General features: G+C 37.6%; 1 protein-coding gene across 11 annotated transcripts in view; it reads left to right on the top strand.

Moving 5' to 3' along the window:
- The window catches only part of PTPRK (protein tyrosine phosphatase receptor type K), a 564,132-nt gene extending 562,223 nt beyond the window's left edge, over positions 1–1,909 (top strand). For all 11 annotated transcript variants that reach the window (XM_060616623.3, XM_078447295.2, XM_060616622.3 and 8 more), the window contains one exon: positions 64–1,909. In XM_060616623.3, the coding sequence (XP_060472606.1) occupies positions 64–117 (54 nt within the window). In that variant the 3' untranslated portion in view covers positions 118–1,909. The remainder of the gene's footprint in view (positions 1–63) is intronic.
- Positions 1,910–18,876: the final 16,967 nt, after the last annotated feature.

The raw sequence follows: 18,876 nt of genomic DNA, 5'->3' as shown, positions 1-18,876 counted from the left end.
TGGTTCACCGTTAGTCTCCTTTTTCTCACCTTTTCTCAACTCTTTTGTTTTAACCTGTTTCAGGAGCAGTACCGTTTCTGCTATGATGTAGCCCTGGAGTACCTGGAATCTTCTTAGTCGGGTGAGACTTCGGAGCACAGCCACGCAGAAACCTGTTCATCTGTTGAGCCAGCAGCTGTTGTACCTGTTACACCTGTGCAGAAAGATTTTAATGTGGGGGGTGGGAGGCTTTTACACTCAAGAAGTAAAAGTATTTTTCTTATGAAGTTGTGTATCTTAATAAAAAGGACTCAACTAGTTTCTATTATCGTATGAAAGCATCGACATTTCGTGCCGCATAAATTATATTTAATAAGAACCAGATTCAAATGAGAACTTCTCAGTGTTTGTACAGTGAATACGCAGCTTTTTCTCCCCTGGTTTTGGTAGAGCAGCCACCATGTGTTGCATGAATTAATACTTTCTATGTGGCATTTTTTTCTCCCTTTTTAAGATAAAAGATGCTAAATCTTTAAGGAAGAAGTAAGAAAAGCTGTGCAAATTCATAGTAAAGTTCATTTTTTATATGTTTCAAGTGTAGCAGATCTCTATATAAATATATAAATATATATAACTGGCTTATTTTCTTTTAATGTGCAATGATGGCTAGATCATTTAAAGTTCTTTTTAGAAAAAACATAAGCCAAAGACTCAAGTGTAAATATGTCTATACGGAGAAAGCACATTATATTTATTGGTTACTTACATTCCTTTTTTGATGGCTAAAATACTACCACCACACAATCATTTTTTTTTTTCTGAAGAAAACTTTTTCTTTCACTAAAATCAATTGTAAACGATTTTTGTAGATTATTTTTTGTATGTTTTAGTGTAAGTAGAGGATAAACTTTTTATTCATAAACCAGGAAGCAATGTTCTTTATAGTGATTCTCTTGTGTACATGCTTGTGAATTAAATTTATGTAAAACACCTTGACAATTGGGTCTTTTAATATAGGACCAAATTAAAACATTTTGCTGAAAATGTATAATTTTCCACAATTTCATTAGGTAAATAATTGGTGATCATACATGAGAATTGCACACATTCAAAGGCCTTGCTGATCACTTGTGCAATGTTGAACACAGCCTTTTAGCATCGTTTAAATTTTAAAGGAATTGATTTTTCTCAGCCTGTGACCAAGCACTGGTCAAGAAAACAAAATGGCAAAATTTATGCTTTCAGAGTCAAGTTTTAGCAAACTGTAAACCATCAACACTATAAAGCGTTTCTTTTGATGTTTACATGCACAAGCTTTGGACTCAGACCATAGAGAGTGTGAACAAATCAATGCCAGATTCCTGTTTGTGCATGGCCATGAGATTTGCAAGTGAACCTTTCCAAATGTGGTCTTGTTCATATGCTCCATGTAGCTGTAACTTCACACCATCAGCTTGCAGTTTGTTATTGACTGAAGCATTCCAGTATCCTCCTTCTAGATTGCCAGTACATGACATGGTGCTTATCAAGATTTAACTAAAGTAAGAGTGAAATAAAGGTTTTATAATTACAACAATTGTTTGCACATCATTTTCTCTTAATCTTCATGTCTTCACTCCCCCCAAAATTGTCTCTTCTCACTGATACTAGTAGACCACTAAAATTCTATTAAAAGTAAAACGAATGTCCAAGCACTAATATCTTTCTTTTTTAATTGAATGTCAGCCAGTCCAGATGAGTGGAAGGGATAAAGGCCAGAAGATTGGCATACTTTTTTTAAAATTTCTATATATGTATGTCACTATCTTTTTATGTGATAGACATTTTCATACTTCTTCCTTATAGCAAACTTGACAAATAAGTATCCCTGTTTTATGGATGTTGTAATTGAAGATAATGAGAAAGTAAACGATTTGTCAACAGATTCAAACCTGAGTCTGATTTACCAGTTCATTCTCTTCCACTAAACACACTGCTTCCCCAGTGACATGACAAAGAAAATTTGGCACTTCGTTCTTATTGTTCCTCATTAATTGATTTTCTCATAAAGTCTCATTATGGGTATCTTCAAACTTCTATTTGCTGTGTACATTATTAGAACATTTGTGACTTTCATTAGGAAGAATTTAGATAAAGAGACTTTATCTTTTCCTAGAAAGACTAATTTACATTTAAACATGGATGCATTCAACAAAAAATCCACAAGCTCATCCAAGATTTCTTTGCCTGGTAATGTTCAGGATGTTAATCCTATAGAGGATTCTGCTTTGCTGCATGACCCTGCTTTAATTTCTGCTCACGTGATTGTGTCCACACTCCACCAAAATTACCATAAATACCACTGTTCGCAAAGCTCAGAGGTCCATTTGGCCTCCAAAATTTAAGCAAAGAACAAAAGGAGTCCTCTTTCTCTCTAGCAGAAATAGTGTCACGCTTGCTTTGGGCACCACAGAAGCCAGTTCATTCGCAATGGGGGGATGTAAATATGTTTTTCTCAAAACTCATTCGAAAAGTCCTACTTAATACCCCATGGCACTCCCTGTGCTTGGATGGCCGCGTTCAGTCACCTGTGTCTCTCTGGGCAGGAAATGTCCTGGCAGGGCTTTTAAAAGGGGTCATGCTTTTCACAGTGAAAGGCCTCTGACCTTTCTATCAGTTATTCCTTGAATGGCTGTCATGAAGTCGAAGTTTATAGATCCCCTTCTTAGATATTATCACTAGGGAAATGCCGGAAGCGTGTGGACCAGAGGCACACAAACAGCTGGGAATTTATGAGTTTTAACAAAGTACTCTTAGAAGTCAGTGGTAGGTTTCTGGTCTGAGCTGCCTAGCCTTTTTCTAATATTTAGTCTTTGGAGAAAGTTTTCACATGAGTGTGCTGCTGCATTGCAACCAAAGGATCTGACATTGAGACACAAGAAAGAAGATCTTTTTACCTGGACAAGAAGGGAGAAGAGACACGCTTACCTCTACACTGATGTGCTTATGTGCTCATTCACTATTCACCTTCTCGAGAATCTTTTAGGTTCCAGGTACTCATGTAACAAGCGTAGATGTCAGGCATCAACAGCTGCTACCTCTCAAATCTGCTCTGTTGTTAGGAAATGGTTCCTAGCATCTAAAGAATGTACTAAACAGTAAATATTAGAATTCAGGAGGGAAATGACTGTAGCACACCTAGAAATATGAGATCATCTGTTAGCTTTGGGAGAACGCTTTTGAGATTTGCCTCACTTTATGGGAGAGTGACAATTCTACATTGTTAATTTCTGTGCACTTCAGCAAGCCATCCTTTTTCGTAACAAAATAGCAAAGAATCAATATTCTGCCCCATGCCCCAGTGCAATATGTAGGATATTGGTAAAATATTTCCATAGGCAGAGACTCCGCAGCCTTCCTAGATTCATTTCAGTGTTTTAGTAAACACCTTTACTCAGTGTAAGGGCAATCTGCTATTTTACTCAACACTTTCCTAAGTTAAGATAGAAGACAGTTGGCTATGCCTCCTGTAATAATTTCTACTTACATATTATTTCATAAAGTTTCCCCTCAGTGTAGGGGGCTTGGAATGGGAGCAATATTATCTGAATTTGTTCATAACTCTAGTCTATTCAAGTGGTCTGCAGAGTATTCGAATATTATCTCTCAGAAACTAAAAGGGAAAGCTCTGTCTTGGGACCTACTTTAAGTAAGCTAGAAGTGGCTTCCGGAATATAAATTGTCCAAAAATCAATGGTGGTAGATATATAACCCTTCTGAACTGCAGCCTCCTCCAAAGTGAATTGAAATGCTAACGTGGAAGAAAAGAAACACTAGAGAGATACTGTTGTTATCAAATCCTGTAAGAAACCAGTAAAAGGGGTTTCTAAACCATTAAAGCCAGTGTGAAGTCCCTACTGAATATCAGAAAGCCCCCTTTTTTTTAATAAGGCCTGCTCAGGGACAGGATGGGAGAGAGACTTTCTGACAGATACCATCTCTCACGATGCATTTGTCAATTGTAGAAAATCTACAATACCTGAAGTCTAACACAGAGTATTGGGCACTAATTCTGTTGGGTAGTTGGGTTCATTTCAATATACTCTTATAAGTCTTATTAGTCTTGATTCAGTCAGAGTGCTGAATGCTACTCAATGTAGCGTTGAGGCGAAACTAAATAAATGAATAAAACCTCTCAGTACTAGGATGCTAAGTAGATATAGAATATGAAGAACAAGAATATTTAAATTGCATAACCAAATCTTTTCCTAAATTGATGCTAAAATATGCGGGCAAGCAAAGGCCATGCATTCCCACTATTTGCTTGGTCTGAGACAAAATCGAACTGGAAAAGCAGAAAAAAATAAGCTCACTATGGTATCCTGTTGTTATTTGTTGAGAAAGAAGAGAGGTCAACTCAAATGCCTGCGGGGCCTATGGACACTGTGCGGAAAGCAGGACAGGTGTTTGAGAATGGCCATTCAAGCTGTATTACTATCATAGACACCCTTAGTTTGTGCATTTTCTAATAGGAATACTTCTCATCTCTACAAAAGTATGTCTCCCATTTTTATTAAAACACAACATCCCACCTGATCCACCTTGCATTTTCCCAATTTTGCTTGAACAATAGATACTAGATACTCTGCTATGTTCAGTTCTACTATTTAAAAAGACAATAGCAAGATTAATGATTAGTGAGAACAGCTGTTTGGCACAAGGACCAGAGGGAACAGTGTGGACTCCCACTTGGACTTGAAAGCACATGTGATGCCCAAAGAGATGGCACTCACCTCCCTGATGTGTTTGCTGCATGGGAATACAGACCCTACAGTGTCTCATTTCTTGAAAGAGTGTGGAAATTTTTACATAGACTCTTAAAAATTGTTGAATGTTGGCAACCAGTTAAAGTCAAAAACAAACAAACCTCTGGCCCAACCCTGTGCAAAACAAAATCTGTCAGAAGGATGCATCTGATATCTATAAGAGCCACCGGCTTTCAGTTTGTGACTTCCATTGTAGAATAACTGTTGTTTGACCTTCTAAAAATGTTCTTAAAGACACATGAGCTTTCGCTATCTTAAAACACCTATCATGACTATTTTTTCATATTCTTCTTTTCCAATTTGCCTTATCTTCTCATATATTTTTCAGTTTTAAAAATATGTATAGATGGGACACCTGGCTGGCTCAATTGGTTAAGCATCCTGACTCTTGAGCTCAGTTCAGGTCTTGATCTCAGGGTCGTGAGTGAGCTCCACGCTGGCTACATATATATACATATATATATTTTTTAACATATATATTTTTATTCATATATATACATATATATAAATCTTGCCTCCTAAGACAAAAGAAAAAAAAAAAAAAAGGTTTATGTCTCCTTCTGCTCCCTCTTATCTGGACTAAATTCGAAAAGTGTATTTTAGAAGGTAATTCACACATTTCACTTAATAAGTAACACCCAAAATGATGAGTAGAAAAAAAATTCTGGAAATAATAGTATTGATAACTCAAAGGGGAAGTGCTTGTTCTACGATCCATGGGATGGCCTGAACCATTTTATTCACAAGTGCAGAAAAGCATCTGCAGAAGCACCACACTTCCAGATTGTGATGGTACATGCTGAATTCCATGACAGGTGCCAAACAGTATGGGCTCATGCCAGCCCACTGTGGGAACCTAAACTCTGGTTCCATAAATCTAATTAGCTGAAGCACAGTCAGCAGACTGAAATCGATTTCTTTTCACCTTCATGTTAGTTCTTAGCATGATAAAGTGAAGAAGTATTCCTTAGTTACTTACTTTCCAATGTCAACTTCTGTATTCTCTGAACTCACATGTGGTCATTGAGGGAAAAAAAATAACTTCACATGGGAAATCAGGATTGATCTTCCTCATGAAATGAAAGACATTAGAGGGATAATTAAGATTATCAAATCCAATGCCCTCATTGTTAAGTTTAAGAAATTAAAACAAGAGAGTCATGTGTCTATCAGTAAAGGTTTGGATAGTAAATATTTAAGCTTTTCCAGGCCATTGGACTCTTATCTTTTTTGTTAGACCTACCTTTAAAGAATGTTTAAAGCAAGTTCTTCAAAGAAGCAAAAATGATGGAATTGTCAAGCATCAGAAAGGAAGAAAGAATCATGGAAAGAACAAACTTATGGATGCAATAGAATGTCCTTTTCCTTATATATTTGCTTTATAAATCATATTTGATGATTGAAACAAAAATTACACCATATGATATTTAAGAAAACAATACTTCCAAGTGGGGAAGCAAAAGGGAACTAAATAGAAATAAGGTTTCCATGCTTTACTCAAAATGATGAAGTTATGATACCACTAGTTATAATAAGTCACATATGTATATTATAATACTTAGAAGAACCACTGAGAATATTGTATCAAGATATATGCACAGGGTGCCTAGATGGCTCAATCAGTTAAGCAACCAACTTCAGCTCAGGTCATGATCTGACAGCTTGTGAGTTTGAGCCCCACATCAGGCTCTGTGCTGACAGCTCAGAGCCTGGAGCCTGCTTCAGATTCTGTATCCCTCTCTCGCTCTGCCCTTCACCCACTCATGCTCATTCTCTCTCTTTCTCCCTCTCTCTCTCTCTCTCTCTCTGTCTCAAGAATAAATAAATAAATAAATAAATAAATAAGATATATGCTCAAAACACCATAAGTGAATCGAGATGGAATCCTAAAACATGTTAACATAACAGAAAATTAAGGAAAAAGAAATTGGAATGAGAACCAGATAAAATAAACAAAACAAGTAATTGAATAACATAAGTGCTAATATATAAATGAATAATTACCTTAAATGGTCTAAGTATGCCAATAAAAAAATAAATTGTCATATTGGATTAAGAAAATGACAGGGGAAGATGGAGGCATAGGAGGGCGCTGGGCTCACCTCGTCCTGCTGATCCCTTAGATTCCACCCACATCTGCCTAAATAACCCAGAAAACCACCAAAAGACTAGCAGAATGGACTCTCCAGAGCCAAGCATAGACAAGAGGCCCACAGAAGAGGGGAGGAAGGACGGAAAGGCAGTGCACGCTACACGGACTGGCGGGAGGAAGCTGGGGTGCTGGAGGGGCAGCTTGCCAGGCAAGGCAGAGCCCCTTGAAAAGGCAGAGGGGCCAGACTCCGTGAGTTCTAACAGCCAGTGGGACTTAACATCTGGAATGTTAAATGTCAACAGCTCTGCTCAGAGAGCAGGAGGGTGAGAGGACACTGGGAGACAGAGTTGTTGAGCCCCAGAAGACAGAGCTCAGCTCAGCAGGGGAACAAAGGCACGGGCAAGCGCCATGTCCCTCTTGAAATTAACCACAGGAAAAAGTCTGGAAAACCTCCAAAAGCATGGAGGTTAAAGAACACCCTACTAAAGAATGAATGGATAGCTCTGGAAAGCAGTGTGGAGGTTCCTCAGAAAATTGAAAATAGACCTACCCTATGACCCAGCAATAGCACTGCTAGGAATTTACCCAAGGGATACAGGAGTACTGATGCATAGGGGCACTTGTACCCCAATGTTTATAGCAGCACTCTCAACAATAGCCAAATTATGGAAAGAGCCTAAATGTCCATCAACCGATGAATGGATAAAGAAATTGTGGTTTATATACACAATGGAATACTACGTGGCAATGAGAAGGAATGAAAGATGGCCTTTTGTAGCAACGTGGATGGAACTGGAGAGTGTGATGCTAAGTGAAATAAGCCATACAGAGAAAGACAGATACCATATGGTTTCACTCTTATGTGGATCCTGAGAAACTTAACAGAAACCCATGGGGGAGGGGAAGGGAAAAAAAAAAAAAAAGAGGTTAGAGTGGGAGAGAGCCAAAGCATAAGAGACTGTTAAAAACTGAGAACAAACTGAGGGTTGATGGGGGGTGGGAGGGAGGGGGGGGTGGGGGATGGGTATTGAGGAGGGCACCTTTTGGGATGAGCACTGGGTGTTGTATGGAAACCAATTTGACAATAAATTTCATATACTGGAAAAAAAAAAAAAAGAATGAATGGGTCAACCAGGCAATTAGAGAAGAAATTTTAAAATATATGGAAACAAATGAAGATGAAAATACAACAATCCAAACGCTTTGGGATGCAGCGAAGGCAGTCATGAGAGGAAGATACATTGCAATCCAGGCCTATCTCAAGAAACAAGAAAAAATCCCAAATACCAAATCTAGCAGCACACCTAAAGGTAATAGAAGCAGAGCAGCAAAGATACCCCAAGCCCAGCAGAAGAAGAGAAATAATAAAGATCAGAGCAGAAATAAACAATATAGAATCTAAAAAACCTGTAGAGCAGATCAATGAAACCAAGAGTTGTTTTTTTGAAAAAATAAACAAAATTGATAAACCTGTAGCCAGGCTTCTCAAAAAGAAAAGGGAGATGACTCAAATAGATAAAATCATGAATGAAAATGGAATCATTACAACCAATTCCTCAGAAATACAAGCAATGATCGGAGAATACTATGAAAAAATTATATGCCAACAAACTGGACAACCTGGAAGAAATGGACAAATTCCTAAGCACCCACACACTTCCAAAACTCAAACAGGAAGAAATAGAAAACTTGAACAGATCCATAACCTGCAAAGAAATTGAATCAGTTAACAAAAACCTCCCAATAAATAAAAGTCCAGGACCAGATGGCTTCCCTGGGGAATTCTACCAGGCATTTAAAGCAGAGATAATACCTATCCTTCTCAAGCTGTTCCAAAAAATAGAAAGGGAAGGAAAACTTCCAAACTCATTCTATGAAGCCAGCATTACTTTGATTCCCAAACCGGAAAGAGACCCAGCAAAAAAGAGAACTACAGGCCAATATCCCTGATGAATATGGACGCAAAAATTCTCAATAAGATACTAGCAAATCGAATTCAACAGCTTATAAAAGAATTATTCACCATGGTCAAGTGGGATTCATTCCTGGGCTGCAGGGCTGGTCCAACATTTGCAAATCAATCAATGTGTTACATCACATTAATAAAAGAAAAGATAAGAACCATATGATCCTGTCAATCGATGCAGAAAGAGCACTTGACAAAATTCAGGATTCTTTCTTAATAAAAACCCTAAAAACAGTCGGGATAGAAGGAACATACTTAAACATCATAAAAGCCATTTATGAAAAGCCCACAGCTAATTGAGGATGCTCAATGGTGAAAAACTGAGAGCTTTCCCCCTGAGATCAGGAACACGAAAGGGAGTCCACTCTCACCACCATCGTTTAACATAATGTTGGAAGTTCTAGCATCGGCAACAAAACAAAAGGAAATGAAAGGCATCTGGCAAAGATGAAGTCAACCTTTCACTGTTTGCAGATGACATGATATTATACATGGAAAACCCGATAGACTCCACCAAAAGTCTCCTAGAACTGAAACATGAATTCAGCAAAGTCGCAGGATACAAAATTAATGTACAGAAATCAGTTGCATTCTTATACACTAATAATGAAGCAACAGAAAGACAAATAAAGAAACTGATCCCATTCACAATAGCACCAAGAATGATAAAATACCTAAGAATAAATCTAACCAAAGATCTAAAAGATCTGTATGCTGAAAACTATAGAAAGCTTATGAAGGAAATTGAAGGAAATACAAAGAAATGGAAAAACATTCCATGCTCATGGATTGGAAGAATAAATATTGTCAAAATTTCAATACTACCCAAAGCTATCTACACATTCAATGCAATCCCAATCAAAATTGCACCAGCATTCTTCTCGAAGCTAGAACAAGCAATCTTAAAATTTGTATGGAACCACAAAAGACCCCGAATAGCCAAAGTAATATTGAAGAAGACCAAAGCAGGAGGCATCACAATCCCAGACTTTAGCCTCTACTACAAAGCTGTCATCATCAAGACAGCATGGTATTGGCACAAAAACAGACACATAGACCAATGGAATAGAATAGAGACTCCAGAATTAGACCCACAAACGTATGGCCAACTCATCTTTGACAAAGCAGGAAAGAATATCCAATGGAAAAAAGACAGTCTCGTTAACAAATAGTGCTGGGAGAACTGGACAGCAACATGTAGAAGGATGAAACTAGAACACTTTCTTACACCATTCACAAAAATAAACTCAAGATGGATAAAGGACCTGAATGTGAGACAGGAAACCATCAAAACCCTAGAGGAGAAAGCAGGAAAAGACCTCTCTGACCTCAGCCACAGCAATTTCTTACTTGACACATCCCCAAAGGCAAGGGAATTAAAAGCAAAAATGAACTATTGGGACCCCATGAAGATAAAAAGCTTCTGCACAGCAAAGGAAACAACCAACAAAACTAAAAGGCAACCAACGGAATGGGAAAAGATATTTGCAAATGACATATCGGACAAAGGCTAGTATACAAAATCTATAAAGAGCTCACCAAACTCCACATCCGAAAAACAAATAATCCAGTGAAGAAATGGGCAGAAAACATGAATAGACACTTCTCTAAAGAAGACATCCAGATGGCCAACAGGCACATGAAAAGATGCTCAATGTCGCTCCTCATCAGGGAAATACAAATCGAAACCACACTCAGATATCACCTCACGCCATTCAGAGTGGCCAAAATGAACAAATCAGGAGACTATAGATGCTGGCAAGGATGTGGAGAAATGGGAACCCTCTTGCACTGTTGGTGGGAATGCAAACTGGTGCAGCCACTCTGGAAAACAGTGTGGATGTTCCTCAAAAAATTAAAAATAGATCTATCTTATGACCCAGCAATAGTACTGCTAGGAATTTACCCAAGGGATACAGGAGTGCTGATGCATAGGGGCACTTGTACCCCAATGTTTATAGCAGCACTTTCAACAACAGCCAAATTGTGGAAAAAGCCTAAATGTCCATCAACTGATGAATGGATAAAGAAATTGTGGTTTATATACACAATGGAGTGCTATGTGGCAATGAGAAAGAATGAAATATGGCCTTTGTAGCAATGTGGATGGAACCAGAGAGCGTTATGCTAAGTGAAATAAGTCATACAGAGAAAGACAGATACCATATGTTTTCACTCTTATGTGGATCCTGAGAAACTTACAGAAGACCATGGGGGAGGGGAAGGAAAAAAAAGTTAGAGGGGGAGGGAGCCAAACCATCAGAGGCTCTTAAAAACTGAGAATAAACTGAGGGTTGATGGGAGGTGGGAAGGAGGGGGGGTTGGGTGACAGGCATTGAGGGGGCACCTGTTGGGAGGAGCACTGGGTGTTGTATGGAAACCAATTTGACAATAAATTTCATATTAAAAAAAAGAAAATGGCAGCTATAAACTCTATACAAGAAACTCACTACATATTCAATGAAATAGGTAGGCTGAAAGTAACAATTAAAAAAGACATGCCATGGAAGTTTTCAGTTTAGAAAATACTGAGTAGTTACTATTAACATCTGATAGACCTCTGAGCAAATAAAATTACTACATAAAAGGATATTACATAATCATAAAAAAGTCAACCTTCAAGGAAGACGTAATGATGCTCAATGTGCACACACCAAATCACAGAACCTCAAAATGCATGAAGCAAAGAGAAATAGAGGGGCACCTGGGTGGCTCAGTTTGTTAATCATCTGACTCTTGATTTCAGCTCAGGTCATGATCTCAGGATTCGTGAGATGGAGCCCCATGTTGAGCTCCACACTGACAGCACAGAGCCTACTTGGGATCCTCTCTCTCCTTCTCTCTTAGCCCTTCCCTGTTCTCTCTCTCTCAAAATAAATAAATAAACATGTAAATAAATAAATAAATAAATGGAAATGGGAATACCTCGAAACATATGTAAATTAAGCCACACACTGCTAAATATTTCACAGGACAAGAAGTTTTCAAAGGAAATTTTAAGGAACAGATCTGAAAAAAAATGAAAATACAACATACCAAAATCTGTGAGATGCAGCTAAGGCAGTGCTAAAGGGGAAATTTATAAAATTAAATGCTCATATTAATTAAATGAGATGAGGTCTCAAATCAATTATCTAAGTTCCTACCTTAAGAAAACAGAAAAGGAAGAACAAAATGGCAAAGCAAGCAGCAAAAAGGAAATAATAAAGATAAGAGTAGAAATCAAAGGCAATGAAAATTACAAAATAGATAATAGAAAAGAAACATAAATCTTGTAAAAAAAAATAATAACACTTGTTGAGATGAGCACTGGGTATTGTATGTAAGCAATGAATCACGGGAATCTACTCCACAACCAAGAGCACACTTTATACACTGTATGTTAGCCAATTGACAATAGATTATATTAAAAAAATAAAAATTAAAAAAATAAAAAATTAAATCAATCAATCAATAAAATTGATAAATCTCTAGCAAGACAGACAAAAATAAAAAGAATGTATAAATCACCAATATGAGTGTTGTAACAGAGAACCCTACTACAGATACTGTAACCATTGAAAAGATAAAGAAATACCATAAAAAATGTATATTCATAGATTGTACAATTTAGAAAAAATGGACCCGTTCCTGAAGAAAAGCGAACAGATAAAACTCAACCAAGATGAGATAGATACTCTGAAAAATCCTATAACCATTAAGAACATGAGTTAATAACTAAAAGCTCCCCCCACCAATGTCTAGGCCCAGGCAGTGTCCTTTGAAAATTTTATCAAACATTTAAAGAAATGATACCAATTTTTCACAATCTCTCAGACAATAGAAGAGGAGGGAGTACTTTTAAACTTATTTTATGAGGCAAATTTAAACCTGCTACCAAAACCCAACAAAGATAGTACAAAAATAATAATAAACAAAAGTACAGCTGAATATATCTCATGAATTTTATATAAAACTCTTCAATGAAATATTAGCAAATTGAATCTGATAAAGTAAAAAGGAATTATGCACATAGCCAAGTGGGATTATTGCCACATATGCAAATTGGTTTAACATCCAGAAATCAATCAGTGTTATACACTGTGTATCAATAGGCTAGAGTTAAAAAAAAAAAAAAAAGCATATAATCATATTAATTGACTGAGAAGCAGCATTCTATAAAAGCATTAATTCATGCGAAAAACTCCACAGAGGAACTTCTTCCACTTGATAACATCTAAAAAAATACTTACAGCTAACTTTATACTAAATGGTCAAAGACTGGATGCTTTCTTTCCCCCTAATACTGGGGACAAGGCAAGTACTCTCTCACTACTTTATTCAACATAGTACTAAAATTTCTAGCATTGCAATGAGGCAAGAAAAAGAAACAAAAGTCATACAGATTTGAAAGTTAAAACTATTTGCAAATAACGTGATTGCTTTGTAGACAATCCCAAAGAATCCACAAAAAAGGCCCTAGAACTAAAAATGAGTTAAGTAAGCTCACGGGATACAAAATCTATATGAAAATTTCAATTGCATTTCTATATATTAACAATAAACCTAATGAAACTGAAAAACACGATACTTTTTACAACTGCTTTATTAAAAATGAAATGCTCACACATGTTTATTGAAATATGTATTAGAATTTACATGCTCAAAATTATACAACTCTGATCAAAGAAATCAAGTATACCTAAATAAATGGAGAGAGATATTTATTTGTGGATTGGAAGATTCAAAGAATAAAAGCATCATTTTCCCCCAAATTGATCTACAGTTTTAATGTAATTCTTATAAAAGTCCCAACAAGAATTTTTATGGATAGAGACAAGCTTATTCTAAAATTCATATGGAAAGGCAGTCTTGACAAAGTAGGAGAAATTATTCTACCCAACATTAAGGTTTATGATATTAACATATTCAGAAAACTGTAGTATTGGTTTTAAACAAAAAAAGATTAGAAAAAAATGTTCAAGATTTAGGACTAAGCAGAACTCTTAGACTTGTCCTCAAAGCATAAATCCTAAAGCTAAAAATGTACAGGGACGCCTGCGTGGCTCAGTCAGTTAAGCATCTGATTTCAGCTCAGGTCATGATCTCACAGTCTGTGGGTCTCAGTCCCGCTTCGGGCTCTGTACTGACAGCTCAGAGCCTGGAGCCTGCTTTTGATTCTGTGTCTCCCTCTCTCTCTGTCCCTCCCCTGCTCACGCTCACATTCTGTCTCTCTCTCTCTCTCTCTCTCTCTCTCTCCCTCTCTGTTTCTCTGTCTCTCTCAAAAATAAATAAACACTAAAAATTTTTTAATTTATGATATTTGGGCCTCATCACAATTAAAATCTACATATCTGGTTAAAGAGCCAGCATCTAGAACATATAAAGAACTCTCAGAACTCAGCAGAAAAAAAAAAAAAAGATATAATTAGAAAATATATAAAAAACATGAACAAATATCTCACTGAAGAAGATATACAGATGACAAAGAAGCACATGAAAAGATGTTTAACATTGTTAGCCATTAGGACAATGCAAATTAAAACCACATTGAGATATCACTACACATCAGAATAGCCGAGGTAAAAAAAACAGTGATAACGCCGACACCAAACACTGGCAAAGATACAGAGAAACTGGATACCAGCATACTTTGCTGGTAGAAATGTAAAATGCTACAGCCACTCTGGAAAAGAGTATGGCGGGTTCTTACAAAATTAAACATTCAATCACATACAACGCAGCAATTCCACTCCGAGACATTCGCCTCAGAAAAATGAAAGCTTATGCTCACACAAAAACCTGTATATAAATATTTACCCCAGCTTTATTTGTAAAGCCCCAAACCAGAAACAGCCCAGGGATCCTACAACACGTGAACGGTTAAACAACCTGTAGTGTATCCGTAAGATGGAATACCACTCAGCAATAAAAAGGAACAAACTACTGATACAGGCAACAACTTGAAAGAATCTCCAGGGAATTATACTAAGTGAAAAAAAAAAGCCAATTCCAAAAGAGTATATGCTGTATGACTTTATTTATGTAAAGTTTTGAAATGACAGAATCTTAAAAATGGAGAACAGCCGGGATTAGGCATGTGGGTGGGGTAGGTAAGTGGGAGGTGGGTGTGATTATTAAGGGCAACACAAGGGATCCTTGTGGTGACGGCACCATGCTGTATCTTATCTGTGCGGATGAGGCATGACCCCCCACATGACAAAATTGCACAGAATTAAATACACACACACAGAGACACAAATGAGTAAAAGTAAAACTGGGTAATTCTGAATAAGATTGGTGGATTGTCTCAAAGTCTATATCCTAGTTGTGATATTGTATTTTAGTTTTGAAAAGACGGTTCAAGCTTCCCTGAATGATGGAACTCAGAAGAGAGAGATTTTTCTATTGATCAAAAGATATGCCACAGCACATAGATCACCTACCATGTGATCCAGCGATATCCAACATGTAACTATAAAATTTTTCAACGACTCCCCAGTGGCAAATTATCCAAATCATCTCCTCATTTGTTGAATCTAGGAGAAAATGTTAGGTGTCCATTAACTCCTGAGTCCATAATCTCTTTTTCAAATGGAGAAAGTACCCCTTTCCAGCATTCCTCTTCTCACTGTTGGAGTATTAATAGCAGCCTAAAGGAAGGAAATAGGAGATAGGATTTTGATCCAAATCTTGATTTTTCAAAGCCATGCCCAAGAGACTGAAACCAGATAGAGAAGACAGAAAGATAAGCAAAATATAGAGAGCAAATAAGTAAGACGAATGGATAGTAATATGTGCTATGCAGAAATTTATAATGGACGATGTTAAGACGGACCTGGGTAGCTGCAGAGGATAAAGGAGAGGATTCTTTCAACCCAAGTCCCCCAAATGGGAAGACGCTGCATATTTGCAATGATAAAGTGGCCAGTGAGGCTGAAGCACACTGAGGAGAGGGATACAATGGGCAGCCCTCCAGAGTGGTCTGCAGCATGTGGGTTTAGTAAGCCAGGCCAAGAGTTGGATATATTATTCAGCCAAATCCTCCGTTCTCTGAACCTTCACACTACACAGGCTGGAGCTTAATGCATTGCATTGCACATGGCAGATTTCAATAAATGTTTATTAGATATAATTTAAGCCAGAGCTGGAATCCAGTTTTCTTCTTTCTTCTCCTATGTTTCCCCCACAACATCATACAGTGTCTCTGCCTCTAAAAAAAGCAGACAAATAGATGAAACCCACAGGCATCTGCTCCTGGGCACTTTCCAGGATTATCCTTTGAGTACACTGGGTAGCTCATTCTCCTAACTACTTTGGCACTTCATTTATAGTATTCATGAATTCAATGAGCTCTTTAGTTAAAATAATATGACTCAGGATCATCAGAAACAAAAAATAAATAAATAAATCTGGGTCTAAGGAGACTATGGCAATTCATCCAGTTCAATACCACTGATTGAATATAAACAAAATCTTTCTCTATTCCAGTTCAAGCAGATAAACGATAGCAGCATATAAACATATTTTATAAACACAGAGCCTACTATGAAAACTAGAAATGAAAATCTCATCAATCAGAAACAGAGAGGCTTTTCTAAAAAGCATATAGAAAGCCATAGCTGAGCTGGGCTTCCGGATCACACTGTGTCTGCATATCTGGGGCCTGAGCCTTTCCAAGACAGAAGAAAAGCAGACTCCCCCTGACTGAAAGATGGAGATACCCACCTCCTCCTAATGGGGCCTGATAGCCCAGAATCACATCACTTACTTTGGGGAAGAGTCCCGAGATTAAATTATAATATTAGATTCTCAGGACTACCCTAACAAAGCACCACAAACTGGGTGGCTTAAAACAGCAGAAATTTATCGTCTCCATTCTGTAGGCTAGAAGTCCAAGATCAAGGTGTCTGCAGGGTCATACTTTCTCTCACACCTGCAGGGGAGAATCCTCCCTTGCTTCTTGTAGCTTCTGGTGATTTGTTAGCAATGCTTGGCATTCCTTGTCTTGCAGCTACATCATTCCTGATCTCTGTCTACACCTTCACATGGTGTCCCCATGTCTCTTCTTTTTGTAACACCAGTCACATTGGATTACAGGCTCACTCTACTCCACAATGATCTCATTTTAACTGAATTAATTGCAACTACAATGATCCTATTTCCAAAGAAGTTCACATTCTGAGTTACTGGGAGCTAGGACTTCAACATATCTTTTTAGAGGACACAATTCAGTCCCTAACACACAGCAAGATAACTAATATACCTCACCAAATTATTAGAGTGTGAAGGTAGAAAGAGGATATTTTCAAGCATATTAAACCCATAGCAGTGATATATACAGAACTGCATCCCCAGTGGTTATGGCTAGAACATTTTTTCTACACATTTATGATTCCATAAAATATGGTTTTATTGGATTTCAAATGTTATATAAATATTGTAGTGTAAGTATCCTGCTGGTGCTGTTTTTCACTTATGATTTTGAGATGTATTTATGTCAGAAAGCTAGTTCATTTTTTTAATTGCTGTATGATACTTGATTGTAGAGATATGAGCTATTTTATCAGAACTTTCTCTTTGAATGAACACACCTTATTCTCTATTTGCCTTTCATGAGTGTGTGTTCTTTACTGGCCTTTTAAGAGCCTTTCTTTGGCTGTCTGTGTGTCATGGGAAGCTGATCACTTGGGATTGCATCACCAGGAATTCCTTGCTTTCTAACTCAGAGTTGGGTTTCGCAAGGCACCAATAACAGATCGGCTGGCAGAAAAACAGGGAGGTGGCCCTTTCCCCTTGCTGATCCACATTTTATGTAGTGGCTACAATTCTCTACCAATCTCCTGGACAGTAGCGCTTCACCCCATAGTTTTAGCTTTCCTGGTTCCACTAACCCTGCTTCATTATCTTACCCCTTCAGGTCTATGGATGATAATGACTTTCAGCCCTTGCTACTTTCCTCATGCTTTAATAACCTTGGTTTGGTCTCCTAAACTTGCTGGCACCACTGTAAATAATCTTTTTTTTTTTAATCTCTCAATTCACTGGTCAAGTATGCCGTCCATTTCTTGCCAAAATCTTGACTGATACAGTAATTGGTTCCAGAAGTGGCCCTAAGACACAGTCCATCAAATTGGACTATGGAGTTGGGTCATGCATACATTTGATGAGTGCATAGATAGATTCTTTGCCATGAGGAAATGGGACACTGGTAATCTAAGGCAAACAAAAGCTGGTATCTTCGCTAAAACAAATGTGCCTCTAGTATGTGATATGAACCTATTGCCCTAGTAAATGCTTTCCCTTTAGTTCCATCAGTAAATACCACCTGCAACATCTCACTTTTGCCCAGTGATTCAGCAGTATACTTTGCTGTCTTTTACTCTTATTCCTTTATTTTTATTTTTATTCTTATTCTTATTCTTATTCTTATTATCATCATTTTGAGAAAGAGATAGCAAGAAGGGGAGAGGTAAAGAGAGAGGGAGACAGGATCCCAAGCAGGTTCCATGCCATCAGCACAGAGTCTGATGCGAGGCTTGAACCTATGAACACAAGATTATGACCCGAGCAGAAGTCAAGAGTCAGAAGCTTAACTGACTGAGCCACCCAGGCACCCCTTTGCTGTCTTTTATCAAAGCTCTATCTGATTTCTGTCATGCTGTAGTCTACAGCAGTGATCCTCAAGGTGTCATCTGTGAACTGGCTTCTGGTCCATGTTTCTGGCTTATCTCTAATGAATTAGAGTTTGCACCAGAATGTGAACTATGCACCCTGTTTAAGTCAGGTGACAATTTTTTTCTTGGCAAGACTTTCTGGTAAGGGATTTACATTCGAGTGCATGTTCTCTACCTCATTGTCGCATGCAGGTACTTTGAATTGTTGTTATTCTGGTCTAGAGGGAACTTGATCATCTTGATATGCAACAGAATATCATGCTGGGGCATATTAATTTGGCCATGTCATCAGGAAGAAGCTAACAACCAGATGCCTTAGAAAGAATAAGCATAATTGAGGAAGAGACAAAACCATGTGAAAGTTCACAGACCTGTGAT

The sequence above is a fragment of the Panthera onca genome, chromosome B2 (assembly GCF_046562875.1).
Source record: "Panthera onca isolate mPanOnc1 chromosome B2, mPanOnc1 haplotype 2, whole genome shotgun sequence".
Classification (NCBI taxonomy): domain Eukaryota; kingdom Metazoa; phylum Chordata; class Mammalia; order Carnivora; family Felidae; genus Panthera; species Panthera onca.
Note: the sequence above shows the minus strand (reverse complement) of the source record. Positions and strands in the feature narration are given on the sequence as shown.